The sequence below is a fragment of the Lampris incognitus genome, chromosome 4 (assembly GCF_029633865.1).
Source record: "Lampris incognitus isolate fLamInc1 chromosome 4, fLamInc1.hap2, whole genome shotgun sequence".
NCBI lineage: Eukaryota > Metazoa > Chordata > Actinopteri > Lampriformes > Lampridae > Lampris > Lampris incognitus.
Window position 1 is genome coordinate 9,056,382 of NC_079214.1, and position 20,599 is coordinate 9,076,980.

Sequence of the window (20,599 nt, forward strand, 5' to 3'; positions counted from 1 at the left end):
CTATTCTTTGTCAAACACGTGGAGGCCACATTGTACGTGACATTGACACCATTAAGAGAGAAGAGGCTTTGATCAGAGAGCCCATTACACTTCCACCCTCTTATGTGTGCATGATACCCTCAGAGTGAATAATTAACCCAGTCAAAATCGGTGAGAATTGGCTCTGAGGGGGAGTGCTTCAGCTGAGCATCTGTGGTCTACCTGTCCTGTGCCATCGAGAAATACAAACCTCCATCCATCAGTTCTCTTTAGCAACCATGTCTTCTTCACGGTCATGGGGTTGCAGCCGATCCCGGCATACTTGGGGCTGCAAACAGGACAGGTCGCCAGCTCATGCCCTACTTTACATATCACACTCATGGCTTTTTTACCATATGGCATCAGCGCTAGCTACCAGGCCACCATAACACCGCCCCCCCCACAAAACCCCCCCATAAATGTTAGAATCAAGGATATACAAGAACGTGTTGCTACTAGTTGAGGTACTCATTTTTACCTCGTCTCCAACCACCCATATTTTATAAATCAGGAATCAGAACATTTCATTTCATTTCATTTTATCCACTTGCGTACATGAAATGAATCAAAATATAATTTCCCCCAGCCCACAGCACCGCAACACAAAGACAAACACATATCCAAACTTCAAGAACATGTATATCCAAAGTACAAAAATATAAAAACAAACTACAAAAACACATATAACCAACATATCCACACAAAAAAAATCACTGTCCAAGAGAGCGAACGCCAGCCAGGATGACTGTCGGAACTTGCCGGTCTGCATGGGCTAGCAGTTAGCTTAGCCTGCCCCACTTCCACGTCCTGTCAGAGCGCCCTCGGCGCTTCCTCTTCGGGCACAGCTCTGGGCAGGGCCGTTGTCCTTGGACCCACCAGATGCAGCAGACCAGGCTCCCCCAGCCGATTCAACGCCAGCTCTCCCAGCCAGACACCTTTGACACACCTCCCCACACTCCACACGACGACACCAAAAACACAGTCAACGCCAGGTGAGGCCACCGCCAGACCGCCCTTGGTGTTATGGGAACTTGCCGGTCTGCATGGGCTAGCAGTTAGCTTAGCCTGCCCCACTTCCACGTCCTGTCAGACTGCCCTCGGTGCTTCCTGTTCGGGCACAGCTCCAGGCAGGGCCGTGGTCCCTGGGCCCACAGGACGCAGCAGACCAAACTCTCCCAGCCGATCCAGCACCAGCTCTCTCAGCCATCAAATGAAGACAACTTAGTAGCAGACATGGACAAAGACACTGCATGGACGGTACTGGGTGAGGCCGCTGCAAACGTGAGTTCGCGCCGCCATCTATGTGAAACTGGAAAAACCATCCCTCAACAGAGGAGGAGGTCTGCGACACCACCTATCTCCCACTTACAATGCCGTCCTTTCGTCTCTACCCAGGAGACTCAAGAAGCCTAGCCTCCAAGAACAACAGTCACTCACTAACGGCTCCAACGACTCTCATGACCACTGAATAATGAAGTCGAAACTAACACCCCCAACGTCCGTCGCTGCTAAACAAGTGCAAATCCATAGCTCCGATGGCGACGGGCGCGGCTGGACATCGCAGCACAGGAGAGCCACGCATATCTATGGCTCTGACAACGACTCCAAGAGGATAAACTCTTGAGTCTCATCACCAGCCAGTCAGACTAGCTTGGTCTAGTCAGAAAGGCACGAACTGAGGAAGCCTCTTGGATGAGAGGCGAAACGTCTTCACGGATATATACCAAGTCCAGTTGCACTTGATTCAACTCCTTTGGATAACCACGACCCGGATGAATGAGAACATTCACAGCCATCTAAAAAGGGTATAGATGAAGAACACAGTGATGGTGTGATGCCTTTCTGCTCATCTCGTATTCTATTGGTCCAACATGCTGGACCCCACGTGTGTTGCCTATGTCACATGGATCTCCATGTCTTCGATGCCCTCGCATTAAGTAGGCATATCGGGATGCCCGATCATAACTTGTGTTTTCCTCAGAATGTGAGAAAAAGCAGAGATTTTCTCCCTCGTAGCAGCCACGTGATGTCTCATTTTCTGTTGAATTCATCGCGAAGGCGATCAGTTTCATCACCCCGGGGAAATGCCAACGTATTTTCTGCTCAAAAAAAAAAAAAATCTTTCCTACGTCTTTAAAAAATGGCGCTAGTGGACACAGCGAGGAAAAATAGGTCACTAAAATGAAAAAAAGTGTTTCCCAGCAACACAGTTTTGCCAACGAGGGACAAATTAAAGTCATAGATTAAGCATTCATTTCTTTTTACATGAAAACCACAGTTTTCCGTACTGTAAGGGGTTGTTGTTGTTTGTTTTTCTTTACAGTTGAGACTAACTTCACATCTCAGACCGTACACGTTCTTCTTCAGAGGCTTCGGCCGGCGTGTTTGTCCTCTTTTCTTTTTCCACTGCGCTGTAGATATTTTCATCGCTGCTCCCCTGCTGAAAGCAATCAATCAGCATCTTGTCTCGGGCTTCGGTGACGCAGGTAAAGGAACTGAGCAGGTCAACACGGGGGAATATTTCAGGCTTGATTTGTGAAGAGGCAACATGTCATGTTGAACGAGCACAGGCTCACACTGAGGCCGCCGTGAGCCTCCTCGTGTCCTCGGTGCCCACAGCCTCACTGCAGACCGGCACAGCAAGCGGTAGAATGGGGCTGCGAAGAGGGGTTTGTGTTGCAAAATGTAGCGTGGAAGGACAACAGATCTCTGGCTCCCATCGTTTTTGCCAAACAAAAAAGCTGCGGCCTTTGTTCTCCGTTAAAATTCCTCAAGAACCAGCAAAGTGGTACTTTGTGCGCTGACATTTTGTATCGCTTTGTAACGGCGGCTCCATGTTTGAGTGATTGATTAAGGTGATATAAAATCTTAAGTCTGTTAAAACGTGCAGGGTTAAATGTTGGAGAATAGCTAGCTCTTACACCTAACTCTTAGAAATTATTGTCAGGTAATAATTCTATTGTAATTTGTTAAACCCGTAATGAACGGGGGCGTCCGGGTGGCGTGGCAGTGTATTCCATTGTGTACCAACACGGGGCTCGCCGGTTCGAATCCCTGTGTTACCGCCATCTTGGTCGGGCGTCCCTACAGACACGACTGGCCGTGTCTGCGGGTGGGAAGCCGGATGTGGGTATGTATCCTGGTCGCTGCACTAGCGCCTCCTCTGGTCAGTCAGGGCGCCTGTTCGGGGGGGGGGGGGCTGGGGGGAATGGCGTGATCCTTCCACGCGCTACGTTCCCCTGGTGAAACTCCTCACTGTCAGGTGAAAAGAAGCAGCTGGCGACCCCACATGTATCAGAGGAGGCTTGCGGTAGTCTGCAGCCCTCCCCGGATTGGCAGAGGGGGTGGAGCAGCAACCAGGACAGCTCAGAAGAAGGGGGTAATTAGCTCGATACAATTGGGGAGAAAAAGGTAGAACCCCCCCCCCCCCAAAAAAAAAACTTGTAATGAACAACAATATTTGGAATAGTGTTTTTCAAGCTGTGGGTCACAGTAAGGAGCCGAGCGGGTCGCAGGATCTCCACAACAAACACATTTTGTTTGCCAACATAAAAAAAATGCATGCAACCTACGACACCTTTACCGTACACGTCATAAAAGACATGGGTGAGTGTCTGTATAGCGCTACCCATCTTGGTTTTTATCATCTTCCCCAGCTTGCTGAAGCTCAGATCGTGCTTCATGTTAATATTAAATAGATTGTTTTATTGTTATTAGGTCATGATTGACGAGTGAAAAGTGAAATACCGCGTCGATGAACCATGTAGATAAGATTCTTAACCATCCTGCTTTTTGCCAGTTGATTTATTGCCACGAGAATTTATTGCCAATTTTACTTTGCAAAATATTCGGCGGGTCGCGGGGCTAAAAAATATCTCCACTTCTCATGCCGTGACTCCACAGGTGAGTCCCGGCATGAAAAAACGTTGGGAATGCCTGAATTAGAAGTTCCAAACATTTTTGGGGACAGTTCAAGATAGGGAGGGCGTAGCCCTGTCAGCCCATCTAAACCAGCTGCTCCTTGGACTGCGTAGAAAAACACCCCTTGGCTATTCGTGCACCTTTTCGAAATGCAATAAAAATGTCAAAGGGGTGTATTATTTTATATTGTTTGTCTGATATTGACACAAAGTACTCAATCGAAAGCCTAAAAACTACCAAAGCTAATGTAAAAGTTTAAAGTGCAGGTAAAGGAAAAATATTCGGTAACGCTTTACATTAAATGCATGTAAAACGTGTTGGTTAATAGGTAATAAGGCCCTTATATGTCCTTATAAAAGTCTTATTAGCATTATTATGTGTTAGTAAGACTATAGTAAGTGTTAGTTAGTAGGTATTAAGCCTTGTAAGTCACACCTTTTACATTTTGTGGCCTATCAGATTTATTTATTTATTTATTTACCCCCCCCCTTCTTCCCAATTGTACTTGGCCAATAACCCCAATTTTCTGAGCCGTCTCGATCGCTGATCCGGGGAGGGCTGCAGACTACCACATGCCTCCTCCCATACATGTGGAGTCGCCAGCCGCTTCTTTTCACCTGACAGTGAGGAATTTCACCAGGGGGACGTAGTGCCCTGAACAGGCGCCCCAACCGACCAGAGGAGGTGCTAGTGCAGCGACCAGGATACATACCCAGATCCAGCTTCCCACCCACAGACACGGCCAATTGTGTCTGTAGGGATGCCCGACCAAGACGGAGGTAACACGGATTTTGAACTGGCGATCGCCGTGTTATTAGGCAATGGAATAGACTGCTACACCACCCAGACGCCCCTCAAAATTCTTTTAACAGCTTTTAATCATGAGGGGCTTACAATCGAAGACCAGTGTGAGTAAGTAGGTTTTGCATATTTTTAAACACCACCTTGGGGCCAAAACACTTACATAGTCTTATTAACAAATAATATGTTGATAAGCCTTTCATAGGGATTTATACGAGCCTTATTACCTATTAACAGACTCATTACATGCACTTCATGTAAAGCATTACCAACTCTTCCTCATCTTCAGCACTGCATGCACGCCCTGCGTTTCATGTCTTCTGAAGTGCCTCACTGGCCAACCTCCACCTACGATATGCAAAAATGCATTTCCGCACAAAATACCCACATTTGAGGGGGACAAATGTGGAGGCTTGGTCCAGGGCTTGACGCAGCAGAGCACCGTTGGGATCCAACAGTATAATATTGTCATGGAGGCGGTAGGTTTAACTTGGCTTTTATTTCAACTTTATCGAATTTGTGCTATTTGCATTGAGATCGAGACCTAGTCACTGAAGTGGAATCAGCGCAACAATGTTATGAAGCAAGTCTGTGAATGTTCTCATTCATCCAGGTCGTGGTTATCCAAAGGAGTTGAATCAAGTGCAACTGGACTTGGTATATATCCGTGAAGACGTTTCGCCTCTCATCCAAGAGGCTTCCTCAGTTCGTGCCTTTCTGACGACGACTCCTAGAGGATAAATGCTGAGTCTCATCACCAGCCAGTCAGACTAGCTTGGTCTAGTCAGAAAGGCACGAACTGAGGAAGCCTCTTGGATGAGAGGCGAAACGTCTTCACGGATATATACCGAGTCCAGTTGCACTTGATTCAACTCCTTTGGATGTTATGAAGCAAAAAAAAAAAAAAAAAAGCACCAAACATTTATTTTAATTCTAGGATAAACTGTAAGATAAATTGTACATTAAATTCCCCCCCTTACCATATCAGAAGTGCAGACTTAAAGAAAGGTCGAAATTTTCAATATAAATGAAATTCCATTCATCCAGCCATTATCTGAACCGCTTATCCTGCTCTCAGGGTCGCGGGAATGCTGGAGCCTGTCCCAGCAGTCATTGGGTGGCAGGCGGGGAGACACCCTGGACAGGCCGCCAGTCCGTCACAGGGCCGACACACACACATACACATTCACACCTAGGGACAATTTAGTACGGCCGATTCACCTGACCTACATGTCTTTGGACTGTTGGAGGAAACCGGAGCACCTGGAGGAAACCCACGCAGACACGGGGAGAACATGCAAACTCCACACAGAGGACCACCAGGGATGACCCCCAAGGTTGGACTATCCCGGGGCTCAAATCCAGGACCTTCTTGCTGTGAGGCATGGTTGCCTCATGGCAATGAAATTGACTTTTTAAGTTCCCAGAGCTATTCTTGGAACTAAACGAGTGGTTGTCATCTATAGTGGCTCGGTTCTCCATGCTTCTGTACTAGGACTGCTGCTTAGTGATCGGCAGGTAGTCCTCTCAAAATACAAGATATCTCGCAATTTGTGGTGGGGTTTGTTTGCGGTTGCATCCCTCTTTATTTCATTTGATCTTGAGCTTTCCTGAAGAGATTTTATCTGCCAAGGTTTTGCTTTCCTTGATGTGATCTTTAGCTTAATAATGTCCTCTGTTTCGTAGCTCAAATGGCATCCCACTCAGAGCAACAAAATATGATTCCCTGATATTCTGTTTTAAGTTTCAAATAGTGTCACAGTTGTGGGATGCCAAAACTATAAATAGATGAGATCTCTTAAGCAATTATAAGCCCACACTTGGACCTTAGCACATACACCACTGAAACTTGTCCTCTTCAATAATATAAGACGTTACATAATGCATTTATAACTCAAACCCTGTGTCTAAGCCACATAAAGAAGTTAATAATTTAAACATGTTATGTAACTGTTTTGCATATTTTTAAATCCTTCAGTGGCTTAAAAAACATGATGTAGAATAGGCTCCTCAGTGGAGGGGAAGGTTAGTTCATCCTCTTGGTTCTTTGTGATATATGGGTGGGGGGGTGGGGGGGCACGTGAGTTAAACAAAATGTTTTGACGTGGAAAGAAACTTGGAAAGTGTGACGTTTTTCCTCTGACGAGATTTCTTTGTGTGATTTGATTAAGAAAGATGAGTTTGCATATTCTCTCCATGTTTACGTGGGTGTCTCCCGGGTGCTCCGCTTTCCTCCCACAGTCCAAACACATGCATGCTAGTTGAATTGGAGTTAGTAGGTCATAGATGATGATCGTTCCCGCTGACCAGATAATCTGCGGTAGTCTTGTTCTGTCCTGTGAGCTGGACAACCCAAACCAGAGAGCTGTGCAGGAAATCATGATTCACTCTTGGATGCTGTAAAGAATTGGACCGTCATTGTCTACAGCAGGTTAAATCTCCACCTGTTGCAGGATGTGAATCCTCTGCTGAGTCTTGGTCAATGGAATACTTGTTTTCCACCTATTTTAGGTCCTGGGAGATTGTGGTTATCGTGGTCGCCTCACTGCAAGAAGGTCCTGGGTTCGAGCCCCGGGGAACTCCAACTTGGGGGTCGTCCCGGGTCGTCCTCTTTGTATGTTCCCCCCGTATCTGCGTGGATTTCCTCCGGGTGCTCTGGTTTCTTCCCACGGTCCAAAGACATGTAGGTCAGGTGAATCGGCCATACTAAATTGTCCCTAGGTGTGAATGTCTGTCGGCCCTGTGATGGCCTGGCGGCCTGTCCAAGGTGTCTCCTCACCTGCCGCCCAATGACTGCTGGGATAGGCTCCAGGATCCCCATGACCCTGAGAGCAGGAGAAGCGGTTTGGATAACGGATGGATGATTTGTATTGAGCTATCGGTGTCGATGGTGAGCAGAGAGGAAGGGCTTTTCTTGGAAGTCTACAACCATCTCCACTGTCTTCAGACAGTGCTCCAGGTTGTTTCCCTCATTGTTTGTGTATGCTGACTTGTTGCCACCGTTTTTCAGAGCAGTCAGCATTGTGTTGTCAGCAAACCTCAGGAACTACAGAGGGGTCACTGTTGAGGTTCAGTGTACCTGATGTGAGCTGGCCCAGCTTCATGAGGTTTCCTGTCTGCCCATGAAGCTATTGATCCACTCACATACATAGTTAGGTGGGAAAGCTTAGCTTGCAGGAGTCGTGTCATCATTTTAATGCCAGGCTATCTTTTATAAGGACTACTAAAAGCGTAAACTTTTTTAAGCAATTGTTTAAAAATGGCAGGGGATGTGGGGAATGCAGGTTAGCCGTCAGCCTTTAAATTTGAAGTAGAGTATGGAGATCATTGGCCAGTTGAAGGTTACCATATGCGGTGGCAGTTTTCCCTCTTCTTGTGGAGATTTTCTGTGGGCTTTTCCACGGTAAAATTAGTTCTCGATTGAGAACTTGTATTTCAGCCTCCTGTGGTACCACTACCTTGTAGCTCTGATTCTCCCTCTATGGTCTGTACTTGGCACCTATGTAGAGGTTTTGATAGTGCTGTTGAAATGTTGCAGTGAACATTTTACCCCATATTGTAGTATGATTGAATTTACCCATGGAAGCGTGTGATATGCCTCCTTGATTGTGGTGTAGCGATGATCAAGCCTTCTGCCCTTTCTGATGGCATTCTTGATGTGCTGCCTGTACTTCGGCGGCTCCTGATTCAGGAACGCTTTGTTAAACTCTCCAAAAAAATGATGTCTTTAGCCTGGATTTTTTTCCCTTCCAGCTCAATCGCCTGCCTCGGTGCTCGCATACATAATACTGTGGTGGAATATGGACACTGACCAGAATAAATGAGGCAGGTATCCAAGGGGAGTCGAGGGCTTTAAAAATAATGAAAAGGGATTTCAGGTGAGATGGCCATATATTTCATTAGCACCACAACACCTTTACGCCGGTGTTTTGTACTATAGAGACAGATTTTCCCTCCTCTTGGTGTTCCTGGCAGCGTTGCTTCATGTTGCTCTATTTACAGCTGAAAGCAGAAACCTGAAGCCGGTGACACAAAGGGTGGATGTGTGAGGAACATCTTTTTTGTCTTGATCAATAGGCGCTGCTAGTCTAGTTGAATGTGAAGGGGCCAGATTTGTAAGACAAATTCCAGGAAAAGGCTTGCACAATCTTGCCCACCGAAAGCATGTCTTGCTCACTCACTTTGCCTTCTGTGTCACCACATGGCAGAGAACAACATTCCATTAATCAACATATGCAAAAGAGGTATTTAAGAAAGGTCAGGACCCACATTTGATGGTATAGTCTGCTGTCCAGTTAGAAGGGTAATGAGGAACTTCTTTGAAAAGTGGTTCTCTTCGGGTCACCAGGACCTTCAGTATCAAGCAAAACAGGTCAGAGTGTCCCACTGGCAGCTGTCAAGGGGGAAATCTTCTCTTGAAACACGGAAAGGAAGATACTGTTCAGAATCTTCAACAAAAAAAATAGAAGTCTGAATCAAATATTGACTAAATTATTGTCAATATAAGTTAAATAAAACAAGGGCACAGGTGGAAATGGGGTAATACAATAAGGATTGTGTTTTTTTATTTTTGCTATTTTAATTGTATCCTTTCCCATATTTTTAAGAGGAGCTAATAGGAACACAAAGGAATTTGAGATGCGATTAGCTGGAGTGGGGCATTTTCCTATATTCAGATTTTATTTACTCTATATTTTCATGATAGGAAAATTGAGAAATGATGGTAAAATCGGTTCAACCGTGTCCTCAGCTCATGCAAAAATGACAGCTTATCATATGACTGTTTAAAGGGACGAGTGTCCCTGTGAACTCTGACCTCAGCTGCTGTCTTCCTACCTGTGTCGTGTGCCAGTATGTGTTACCCAGTGCTTACATTACCCCTTTCTTTAAAGACCAAAGCAGGAGCATTAAGACAGGCGAGAAGCGTAAGTAATCTGACCAGAATGGAACACATGGCTTTTTTTTGTTGTTGGCTAGATTGCAGTTTTGGTCCACAACAGAGTAAAGACAGGTTTGTCGACAGTGGCGGCACGGTGGCCCAGTCGTTAGCACTGTTGCCTCGCAGCAAGAGGGGTCCTGGGTTTGAACCCCAGGCCGTCCCAGGTCCTTTCTGTGTGGACTTTGCATGTTCTCCCCATGTCTGTGTGGGCTTTCTTGTGGGTGCTCTGGTTTCCTCCCACCATCAAAAAGACATGCGTGTTAAGGTTAATAATAAGCTGCCAGTTCTGCTTCCGGTGTCGGAAGATGGCGGCGTAAATTCACATTTGCAGCGGCCTCACCCAGTACCGTCCATGCGGTGTCTTTGTCTTCCGTTTGATTGCTGGGAGAGCTGGCGCTGGATCGGCTGGGAGAGCGGGGCAGGCTAAGCTAACTGCTAGCCCATGCAGACCGGCAGTTCCGATAACACCGAGGGCGGTCGGGCGACACCCTCACCTGGTGTTGACTGTGGTGTTTTTGATGTCGTCATGAGGAGTGCGGGGAGGTGAGTCGAGGGTGTCTGGCTGGGAGAGTTTGGTCTGCTTTGTCCGGTGGGCCCGGGGACCACGGCCCCTGCCTGGAGCTGCGCCCAAGGAGGAAATACCGAGGCTGGTCTAACTGGATGTGAAAGCGGGGCGGGCTAAGCTAACTGCTAGCCCATGCAGACTGGCGGTTCTGACAGTCATCCTTCATTCCCTTGGACAGTATTTTTTTTGTTTAGTTTTGATATACGTGTTAGTTTGGATATGTGTGTTTTGTAGTTTTTGGATGTGTTTTTGTCTTTGTGTTGTACTGCTGTGGGCTGGGGGAAACCGCATTTCGTTTCATTTCATGTACACAAGTGCAGGAAATGAAACGACAAAGTGTCCCTGATTCCTGAATACTCCTGCCTGTGCAATAGGAAAAAGAAGTGGAGTTAGTCCCGGGGTGCTGTACCACAGCTGCCTACTGCTCCTATACAACAGGGTGGGTTGAATGCAGAAACAAATTTCATCGTAACCTGTACAATGACAAAATAAAGTGGCTTTCTTCTTTCTTCTTCTTTCTTGTCAAAGAAGGCAGAGACAACATCTGGATCATCCACTGTCATCAATGTCTCGCTCATTCCTGGCAAGCTGTATGCCAAGAATGAGTGACACATCGACTCGTTGATCCACCTCACCAGGATCTACAGCAATGACATTGGGATGTAATTTAGACTGGACAAGTGCAGTCGAATGGATGGCGAAAAGAGAAAAGATGATGAGGGCTGAAGGGGTTGAATTACCAGATGACGGGATAATAGACATACAGGACAGTTACAAGTACCTGAGTATTCTGCAGGCAAATGGGAACCACGAGGAGGCAGCAAGGAGGTCAACTACAGCCAAGTACCTCTAGGGAGTGAGGCAGGTCCTGAGGAGCCAGCTCAATGGGAAGAATAAGATCCAAACCATCAACACATATGCCCTACCAGTCATCAGATCAGGAACACTTTATATATTGTTTCCCCCAGCCCACAACAGTGCAGCACAAAGACAAAAACACATTTAAAAACTACAAGAACACATATATCAAACTACAAAAAAAAAAAATCGCTTTCCGAGAGAACGAACGCCAGGATGACTGTTGGAACTGCTGGTCTGCGTGGGCTAGCAGTTAGCTTAGCCTGCCCCGCTTCCGCGTCCTGTCAGAGTGCCCTCGGTGTTTCCTCCTCGGGTGCAGCTCCAGGCAGGGCCGTGGTCCCTGGGCCCATCGGATGCAGCAGACCAGGCTCCCCCAGCCAATCCAATGCCAGCTCCTCCAGCCAGACACTCTTGACACACCTCCCCGCATTCCACACGACGACACCAAAAACACAGTCGATGCTAGGCGAGGTCCAGCTGGAATAATAAGCTGGCCGATGGAGGAGAGAAAGGCCACGGATATCAGGACACGGAAACTTCTCACAATGCACTGAGGGTTCCACCTGAAGTTTAGCAGCCTGAGACTGTACGATAAGCTGAGCATGACCAAGATGCACACCACCTGAAAAAGGGCGATGCCAGGGGGATGTAGCACGTGGGAGGATCATACTATTCCCTCCCAGTTCCCCCTCCTCCTGAACAGGCGCCCCGACTGACCAGAGGAGGCACTAGTGCAGCAACCAGGACACATACCACATCCGGCTTCCCACCCGCACACACGGCCAATTGTGTCTGTAAGGATGCCCAGCCAAGCCGGAGGTAACACGGGGATTCGAACCAGCGATCCCCATGTTGGTGGACAACGGAATAGACTACTACACTACCCGGATGCCCTTGTCTTCATATTTATTACCATCACAGTCCAGTATTTTCTATTTTCTATTTGCTTTATTATATGTGGGCAGCCCTGAGAAGTAAAATACAAGCAGCCCAAATGGCATTTATATCATCAGCCCAACATCACACACACACACACACACACACACACACACACACACACACACACACACACACACACACACACACACACACACACGTCGGCATTGCGACAGTGGCCTGCCAACCTGTAAAGGGAACACTTCGTATGTTATCTATTGAATTTTTTGTTAAGTCATTTTCAGTTGGGCTGTATATCTTTTTGACATTGCAGATTAGAACATAAGAACAGCTGGATAGCTCAGTAGGTAAGAGCACCGGCTTTGCCGCCGGAGATCCGGGGGTTCAAACCCCGGTCAGGATGACTCTTCATTAAGAGTCCGTGGTTTAGACTCCTAATGCTATACAAGCTACCTACCTCTCAGTTGTACGCCACTTTGGATAAAAACATCTGCAAAATGAAATTCTAATTTGTAGGGCGTCCAAGTAGCATAGCGGTCTGTTCCGTTGCCTACCAACACAGGGGTCGCCGGTTCGAATCCCCATGTTGCCTCCGGCTCGGTCGGGCGTCCCTACAGACACAATTGGCTGTGTCTGCGGGTGGGAGGCCGGATGTGGGTATGTTTCCTGGTTGCTGCACTAGCGCCTCCTCTGGTCGGTTGGGGGCGCCTGTTTGGGGGGGTGGATGGAGGGAATAGCATGATCCTCCCACACGCTACGTCCCCCTGGCGAAACTCCTCACTATCAGGTGAAAAGAAGGGGCTGGTGACTCCACATGTATGGGAGGAGGCGCGTGGCAGTCTGCAGCCCTCCCCGGATCGGCAGAGGGGGGCGGAGCAGCAACCGGGACAGCTTGGGGAGTGGGGTGATTGGCCAGGTGTAATTGGGGGAGAAAAATTCTAATTTGTAAAACATAAGCTTGATCACAGGGCATCTCGCTTTTGTCGATATGAAACCGCGCAGGGAGTTCATCAGTGGAACCTACAGCGTCCCGGGGCGTTGAATAAGAAGCGAGTCAACAAAACACCCTATGGCACAGCAAACACAGGACTCTGTGGCACCGAGTCACGAATCCAGCCACTAGGGTGCATGAAATTTAAACCAGAATCCCTAATGACAGTAAAAGCTCCTAAGCCGTTAAAATGGCCGGGCTGCAAACTGCCATCAAAGTGACATTAAGGGGTGAGTTTATACGCCGCATCTGCAGAGGAGAGGGAAGCCTCACGAACCGGAGACGGCGTCTTGCCGGCGCAAGATTTGCAGGGGATGAGTAACAGATGGGGCCGGTGCGGGCGACGGGGGAGGGAAGAAAGTCTCTGCTATAGATTTTTTTCAGCAAATTAATGACTGTGCAAGATAGTGAATATTAACAGCCAGGCGAAGGAAAGCCCTGCCAGCGTGGGCGAGATGCTCCCTCACCTCCCCCCCTCTCTCTCCTCCTCCTCCTCCCCCCCCCTCTCTCTTTCTCTCTCTTTCGTCAGTGGGTGTCGAAGCAGAGGACCTGCCGGGTCACGGCCTCCTCTCCAGTGCCCCGTGTTAGGTCTCGGGTAGGAAGAGGCTTGCCGAAAGTGATGCGCGGTACACGGACAGTTTCTGGCCTTTTCCTAAACTTGGAGCGAGCGGCGAGTAGGCCGCAGGTTCCGGAGGAGGACTCGCTCGGACGTTTTGCTGCAGAGGAGTGAGTGACTCAAATTCACGTCAGAGCGCGAGACATGCCCGTGGCCTCCCCCGCCCCCCCCGCCCCCCCAGCAGCAGCGATGACCCGCTGGAGCTCGGCCTCTCTTTACGGATGACAACCACGTACGGGTTGTCGACGCCGACCTGCGGGTAGCTCCTTTACGCTGTTGATACCGATTACGCGTGGTTCTCCTCGAGACCCCCCCGCGCGCTCATGTCTCGACGGCTGCAGAAGGAGTTCTGACGTCAGGGCCGGAGAAGCCTGCTCCCCCCCCCCCCCCCTGTCGCTCATGTATAGACGCCTGCTCCCGGTGCTCGCTCTGGCCATCATCTTTGTTCACGCCGTCTTGAAAGGTCACATGAAAAATGCATGAATGTGACTGGAGGAACTCGCCACCTGTGCACGAGGAAGTGGGCGCTGTCAGAGGCGAGGAAGTCTCTCTCGGTGGGCCGGGAAGGGGAGCCGCCGGAGGACGTCTGGGTTGCTTTTCGTCATGTCTGACCAGGAAATCTGGCGGATCTGGGAAGCCGTGAGTGTAGCCGTGCCCCCCCCCCCCCCATGCAGGCGCTGCCCTTCCGCTTTAGTCGGCAGCTGCACCCGGTGTTTCTCTCGCGTGATTTGTGGAGTGAAGGGGGGGGGGGAAGCTCTTTGCTGGTAAATTACAGTGTAATAGCTCACACTGAGTGGGATGTCAATTGAGACCAGCTAATAATGAACGTTGTAAATGAACAGTTGAATGCACATGCCTGTGGGGGTTGAAGTGTGTTTACAGACTTCTTTTATTTTTTATTTTTTGTGATGAAACAACAGAAGTGCCTGGACACACACACACACACACACACACACACACACACACACACACACACACACACACACACACAAAAGCACACATATTATAGAAATGTGGGCAATCTCATTTTCCTTTTGCAAACGACAGCATCATTTTCTGGGTTTTGGCTCAGTAGCAACATGACCAGCCGTCCGCCTGCCTGGCATGGCTACACACCCCAAAGTGTTCAGGAAGCGAAGTTTTTGTTGTCCGGTGTTATCGGAGGTTACACATGCTAACTAAAGCAAGCATGGAGGTATTTACATCATGTTGGCTACCCCAGTAAGCATTTGATAATAATAATAATAATACTATAGCTACTACTACTATTACTACTACCACTGCTCATAATAATGATAGTAATAATAATAATAATAATAATAATACTATAGCTTCTACTACTATTACTACTACCACTGCTCATAATAATGATAGTAATAATAATAATAATAATAATACTATAGCTACTACTACTATTACTATTACCACTGCTCATAATAATGATAGTAATAATAATAATAATAATACTATAGCTACTACTACTATTACTACTACCACTGCTCATAATAATGATAGTAATAATAATAATACATAATACTATAGCTACTACTACTATTACTACTACCACTGCTCATAATAATGATAGTAATAATAATAATAATACTATAGCTACTACTACTATTATTACTACCACTGCTCATAATAATGATAGTAATAATAATAATACTATAGCTGCTACTACTATTACTACTACCACTGCTCATAATAATGATAGTAATAATAATAATAATAATACTATAGCTTCTACTACTATTACTACTACCACTGCTCATAATAATGATAGTAATAATAATAATAATAATAATACTATAGCTACTACTACTATTACTACTACCACTGCTCATAATAATGATAGTAATAATAATAATAATAATACTATAGCTACTACTATTACTACTACCACTGCTCATAATAATGATAGTAATAATAATAATACATAATAATAACACATAATACATACATATTGCACATAATATATAATAATAATTATACATCTGCCCTATAGTGCCCCAGGTCCATAGTTTGGACCCGGCTCTACAGGATGTAAAATGGGAAAAACGAAGGAAATAATAATACTATAGCTACTACTACTATTACTACTACCACTGCTCATAATAATGATAGTAATAATAATAATACATAATAATAGTAATTATAATAACACATAATACATACATATTGCACATAATACATAATAATAATTATTCATCTGTCCTATAGTGCCCCAGGTCCATAGATTGGACCCGGCTCTACAGGATGTAAAATGGGAAAAACGAAAGAAATAATAATACTATAGCTAATACTACTATTACTACTACCATTGATGATAATAATGATAGTGATAATAATAATCAGGACACTTTATTTGTCATTTCACCTTGTGTACTTGCGCACATGAAATGAAATGAAATGCTGTTTCCTCCAGCCCACAGCAGTGCAACATACAGACAAAAACACATTCAAGAACTACAAGAACACAGATATTCAAACTAACACATATATTAAGAAGAAGAAAAAATCACTGTCCGAGGGAACAAACACCAGCCAGGATACATGGGCTAGCAGTTAGCCTAGCCTGCCCCGATTATGCATCCTATCAGACCACCCTCCGTCATCAATAATAATACTATAGCTACTACTGCTATTACTACTACCACTGATGATAATATCCATCCATCCATTATCTAAACCGCTTATCCTGCTCTCAGGGTCGCGGGGATGCTGGAGCCTATCCCAGCAGTCATTGAGCGGCAGGCGGGGAGACACCCTGGACAGGCCATGTATAATGATGATAACAATAATGATAATACTATAGCTACTGCTATTACTGGTACCACTGATGATAATGATAATAGTGATAATACTATAGCTAATGCTATTACTACTACCACTGATGATAATGATAATAATAATGATAAAGATAATACTATAGCTACTGCTATTACTACTACCACTGATGATAATGATAATAATAATGATAATACTATAGCTACTGCCATTACTACTACCACTGATGATAATAATAATAATAATAATAATGATAATACTATAGCTACTGCTATTACTACTACCACTGATGATAATGCTAATAATAATGATAATGATAATACTATAGCTACTGCTATTACTACTACCACTGATGATAATGATAATAATAATGATAATACTATAGCTACTGCTATTACTACTACCACTGATGATAATGATAATAATGATAATAATATAGCTACTGCTATTACTACTACCACTGATGATAATGCTAATAATAATGATAATGATAATACTATAGCTACTGCTATTACTACTACCACTGATGATAATAATAATAATAATGATAATACTATAGCTACTGCTACTACTACCACTGATGATAATGATAATGATAATACTATAGCTACTGCTATTACTGGTACCACTGATGATAATGATAATAGTGATAATACTATAGCTAATGCTATTACTACTACCACTGATGATAATGATAATAATAATGATAAAGATAATACTATAGCTACTGCTATTACTACTACCACTGATGATAATGATAATAATAATAATAATAATGATAATACTATAGCTACTGCCATTACTACTACCACTGATGATAATAATAATAATAATAATAATGATAATAGTAATGATAATTATAATACATTTTATTTGCGTAGCACATTCCATACATTAGTGCATTACAAGTCAGGGCTTAAATTTTGACAGTTTTGACAGACAAAGGGAAAAGTACAGAAAAGGACTGAAAAGTGTTGATGGAAATAATAACAACAATACTGCTGATAATCATAATAACAGTAACAGTAATAAATAAGTAACAAAAGTAATAACAACAACGATAAGACATTCAGGGAAAGAACAAAAGGTGTGTTCTTGGTGTGTCTCAGAGCATGCATTGCTTGTCTCTCCAGTCTTTACCTTGCATCACCCTACATTTACTGAGTCATTTACTTTTGCGTTATTGTTTCCACAACATGCCGTCCAGCATTGTCAGCTGCTTTCAAATCCTCACAAACTGCATAATGAAGAGAAAAGTGGGACACAGGGTTTTTCCAATGAAACTGCTTACCTCTGTCATCGATGAAACTCTTCGTAAGAATCAGCCATGATCTGGGGGGCGTGGCGGTCTATTCCGTTGCCTACCAACACAGGGATCGCCGGTTCGAATCCCCGTGTTACCTCCGGCTCGGTCAGACACAATTGGCCGTGTCTGCGGGTGGGAAGCCGGATGTGGGTATGTGTCCTGGTCGCTGCACTAGCCCCTCCTGTGGTTGGTCGGGGCATCTGTTTGGGGTGGGGAGGGGGGAAATGGGGGGAAATAGCGCGATCCTCCTACGTGCTACGTCCCCCTGGTGAAACTCCTCACTGTCAGGTGAAAAGAAGCGGCTGGGGACTCCACATGTACAGAGAAGGCATGTGTTAGTCTGCAGCCCTCCCCGGATCGGCAGAGGGGGTGGAGCAGCGACCGGGACGGCTCAGAAAATAGGGTATTTGGCCAAGTACAATTGGGGAGAAAAGGGGGGGGGTCCCCCCCCCAAAAAAAAGAATCAGTCATGAGGATCATTATATCGTTTATTTTCCGTCCTGAGAGGCACATGGGTGGCTGATAAGATCTCTGCTCTGAACCTCCGCTCTGCTCCTCGCTTCATCTTGGATCCTGTTGACTTTGTTCATGTATGTTACGGAACTGACCAGCCTCACTTTTGAGCAAAATTCCAAACCTTGTATTATCCTACCTGCTCCCTTTGTAGCATCGAGGTGAGCACCTTAAAGCCTTTATTTCCACTGATTTTTAACACACACACACACACACAACTGGAATGAAGTGCTGTCATTGGATTTGAAGATGTTTGGCCATGCATCTGTTGGCTTCTTCAGTTCTTCTTCAGTTCTTTTGTCAGGTGAGGGCAGTTTTTATTTCCCCGAAGAGGCCACGCCCCTCCGAAGTTTTTGGCACTTTTGGACGTGAATGTGATGATGTAGGTAAACAATGAAGTGACCACTTCATAGGGAAAGCCTTCAGAGGGGAGGAGCTTCTGCTACATCATCCCATTCATATCTAAAAGGTGCCAAAAGCCTGGTGCCTCCTGAGAGAGGCCTCTCAGCCAGGGTCTCCACCCGGCATCAGAGCTCGGAGTGCCAGTCAAACGAGTGGGGAAATGTCTTCAGACCCCTACTATAGCAGTGCAGTTGAGTGTATCTATTTTTCGTGTGTTTGTGTAATTTTACCCCCTGGATGACGGAGGTGGATCTACATAGACGCTGTGATAATTTTCCATCACTTTATCGGCGCTGCTTAGCCAACCTCTGCCTCCCTGTTCTGTTTCAGTGGTCGCGTACAACCGCTGCTCGGCAGGTTCAGCGAGCTTGAAGCCATGTTGCCCGAGTTGCGTATCAAGCCGGGAAGTGTCGACGCTGTCCTCCTAGATGCCGGCTGCTCGTCCATGCAGATGGATCAGGCGGACCGGGGCTTCTCTTTGAGCAAGGATGGGCCTTTGGATATGAGGATGGATGGAGCCAGGTAAGAGCTGACAGTCTGCACTAATACACCTTTGCATGAGGAAAAGAAGTCACTTCATTTAAAGAAAATAATTTAGATGTCTTTTGGTATTTAAGTAAAAAAAACAACAACAAACATCTCAATACTTTTTGGGATCGTTGCTATTGAGAAAGATATCAGAATAACTGGCATCAAATTTTCAACCAGTATTTCCTAGTATTGACAGGACAGACTGATATGGATATTAAATACAATTTTATATTTTGACTGCATACAGTTTCAGATAAGGTCACCGTGATCCTGTTCATCAGTCTTAAAAAGAAGCTTTGGTAACACTTCAGTATGGGGAACGTAGTCACCATTAATTAGGTGCTTATTAGCATGCAAATTAGCAACATATTGGCTCTTAATTGCTCATTATTACATACTCATTAATGCCTTATTCTGCATGGCTTTATTATACAACCAGTAAGCCATTAACTATGAGTTTTCCCTCTATAACCTCAGAAGTATTGCTTATTAGTAGTACCATCTCAATATGCTTTGCTTAGTATGGCCTTTATAAGGTGGTAGTACCACAAGAAGAGTTATTCTCCCTTACTAACACTTAATGAATATGCTCTGTTCTTACATAACAAAACACAAAACTACCAGTGTTCATAGTGTTAAATTACTGTAAATTAAGTTTTTGTTACTTAGAATATGTTCCCCATACTAAAGTGACATCTTGATCATTACTAATTCACTAGTAATTAAGTTTTTTTATGTTCCCCACACTAAAGTGTTACCGAAGCTTTTCTCAGGATCCCCCTCATTGTATCCCAATCCTTAAAAATTAGTGAGATGTATGGGATGTCTGGGTAGCGTGGCGGTCTAGTCTGTTGCCTACCAACACGGGAATCGTCGGTTCAAATCCCTGTGTTACCTCCAGCTTGGTCTGGCGTCCCTATAGATGGCCAAGTACAATTGGGGTGAAAAAGGGGGGAAAATCCCCCCCCCCCCCAAAAAAGAGTGAGATACAATGTGTGTAGCCAAATTTTGCAGGCCAGACTTGTGTCTTTGAAATGGAAATGGGATGTGGAAATGGTCCGCTTCTAATTTGTTTACTGATTTTAACAGTAGGTGAATAAAAATTAATTAGCTCCTTTGTGCATTTTACTTGACATGTAAAGCATTGATTAAAGGTCTTGTAGGATGCTGAAGGCTGTTGGTTGTATAGCGGCTGGGAGGTACGATCAGCGTGGTGTGTCTGTTGTCTTACTCATAACAACGCCTGAAACGATGCTCATGAGCACATCTGCTCAGCTCTGTAACATGGCTGCTGCTGATGTGAGAGTACAACAGCTCCTGGACTTGTATACTCAGTACTTTGTTACAAAGTACTGTGTCGTTAAATTTCAATGGACTCGTTCAAAAATTCATTATGTTAGTAAATAAGAATCACGTTAGCTAGTGGCTGAGAGTTGTGGTCTTCACCTAGATCT

General features: G+C 45.3%; 1 protein-coding gene across 1 annotated transcript in view; it reads left to right on the plus strand.

Annotated features, from left to right (window-relative positions):
* The window catches only part of mettl15 (methyltransferase 15, mitochondrial 12S rRNA N4-cytidine), a 110,790-nt gene that overhangs the window by 68,835 nt on the left and 21,356 nt on the right, over nt 1–20,599 (plus strand). The window contains exon 4 of the mRNA XM_056279096.1: nt 18,945–19,136. Coding sequence (XP_056135071.1) covers nt 18,945–19,136 — 192 coding nt within the window. The remainder of the gene's footprint in view (nt 1–18,944; nt 19,137–20,599) is intronic.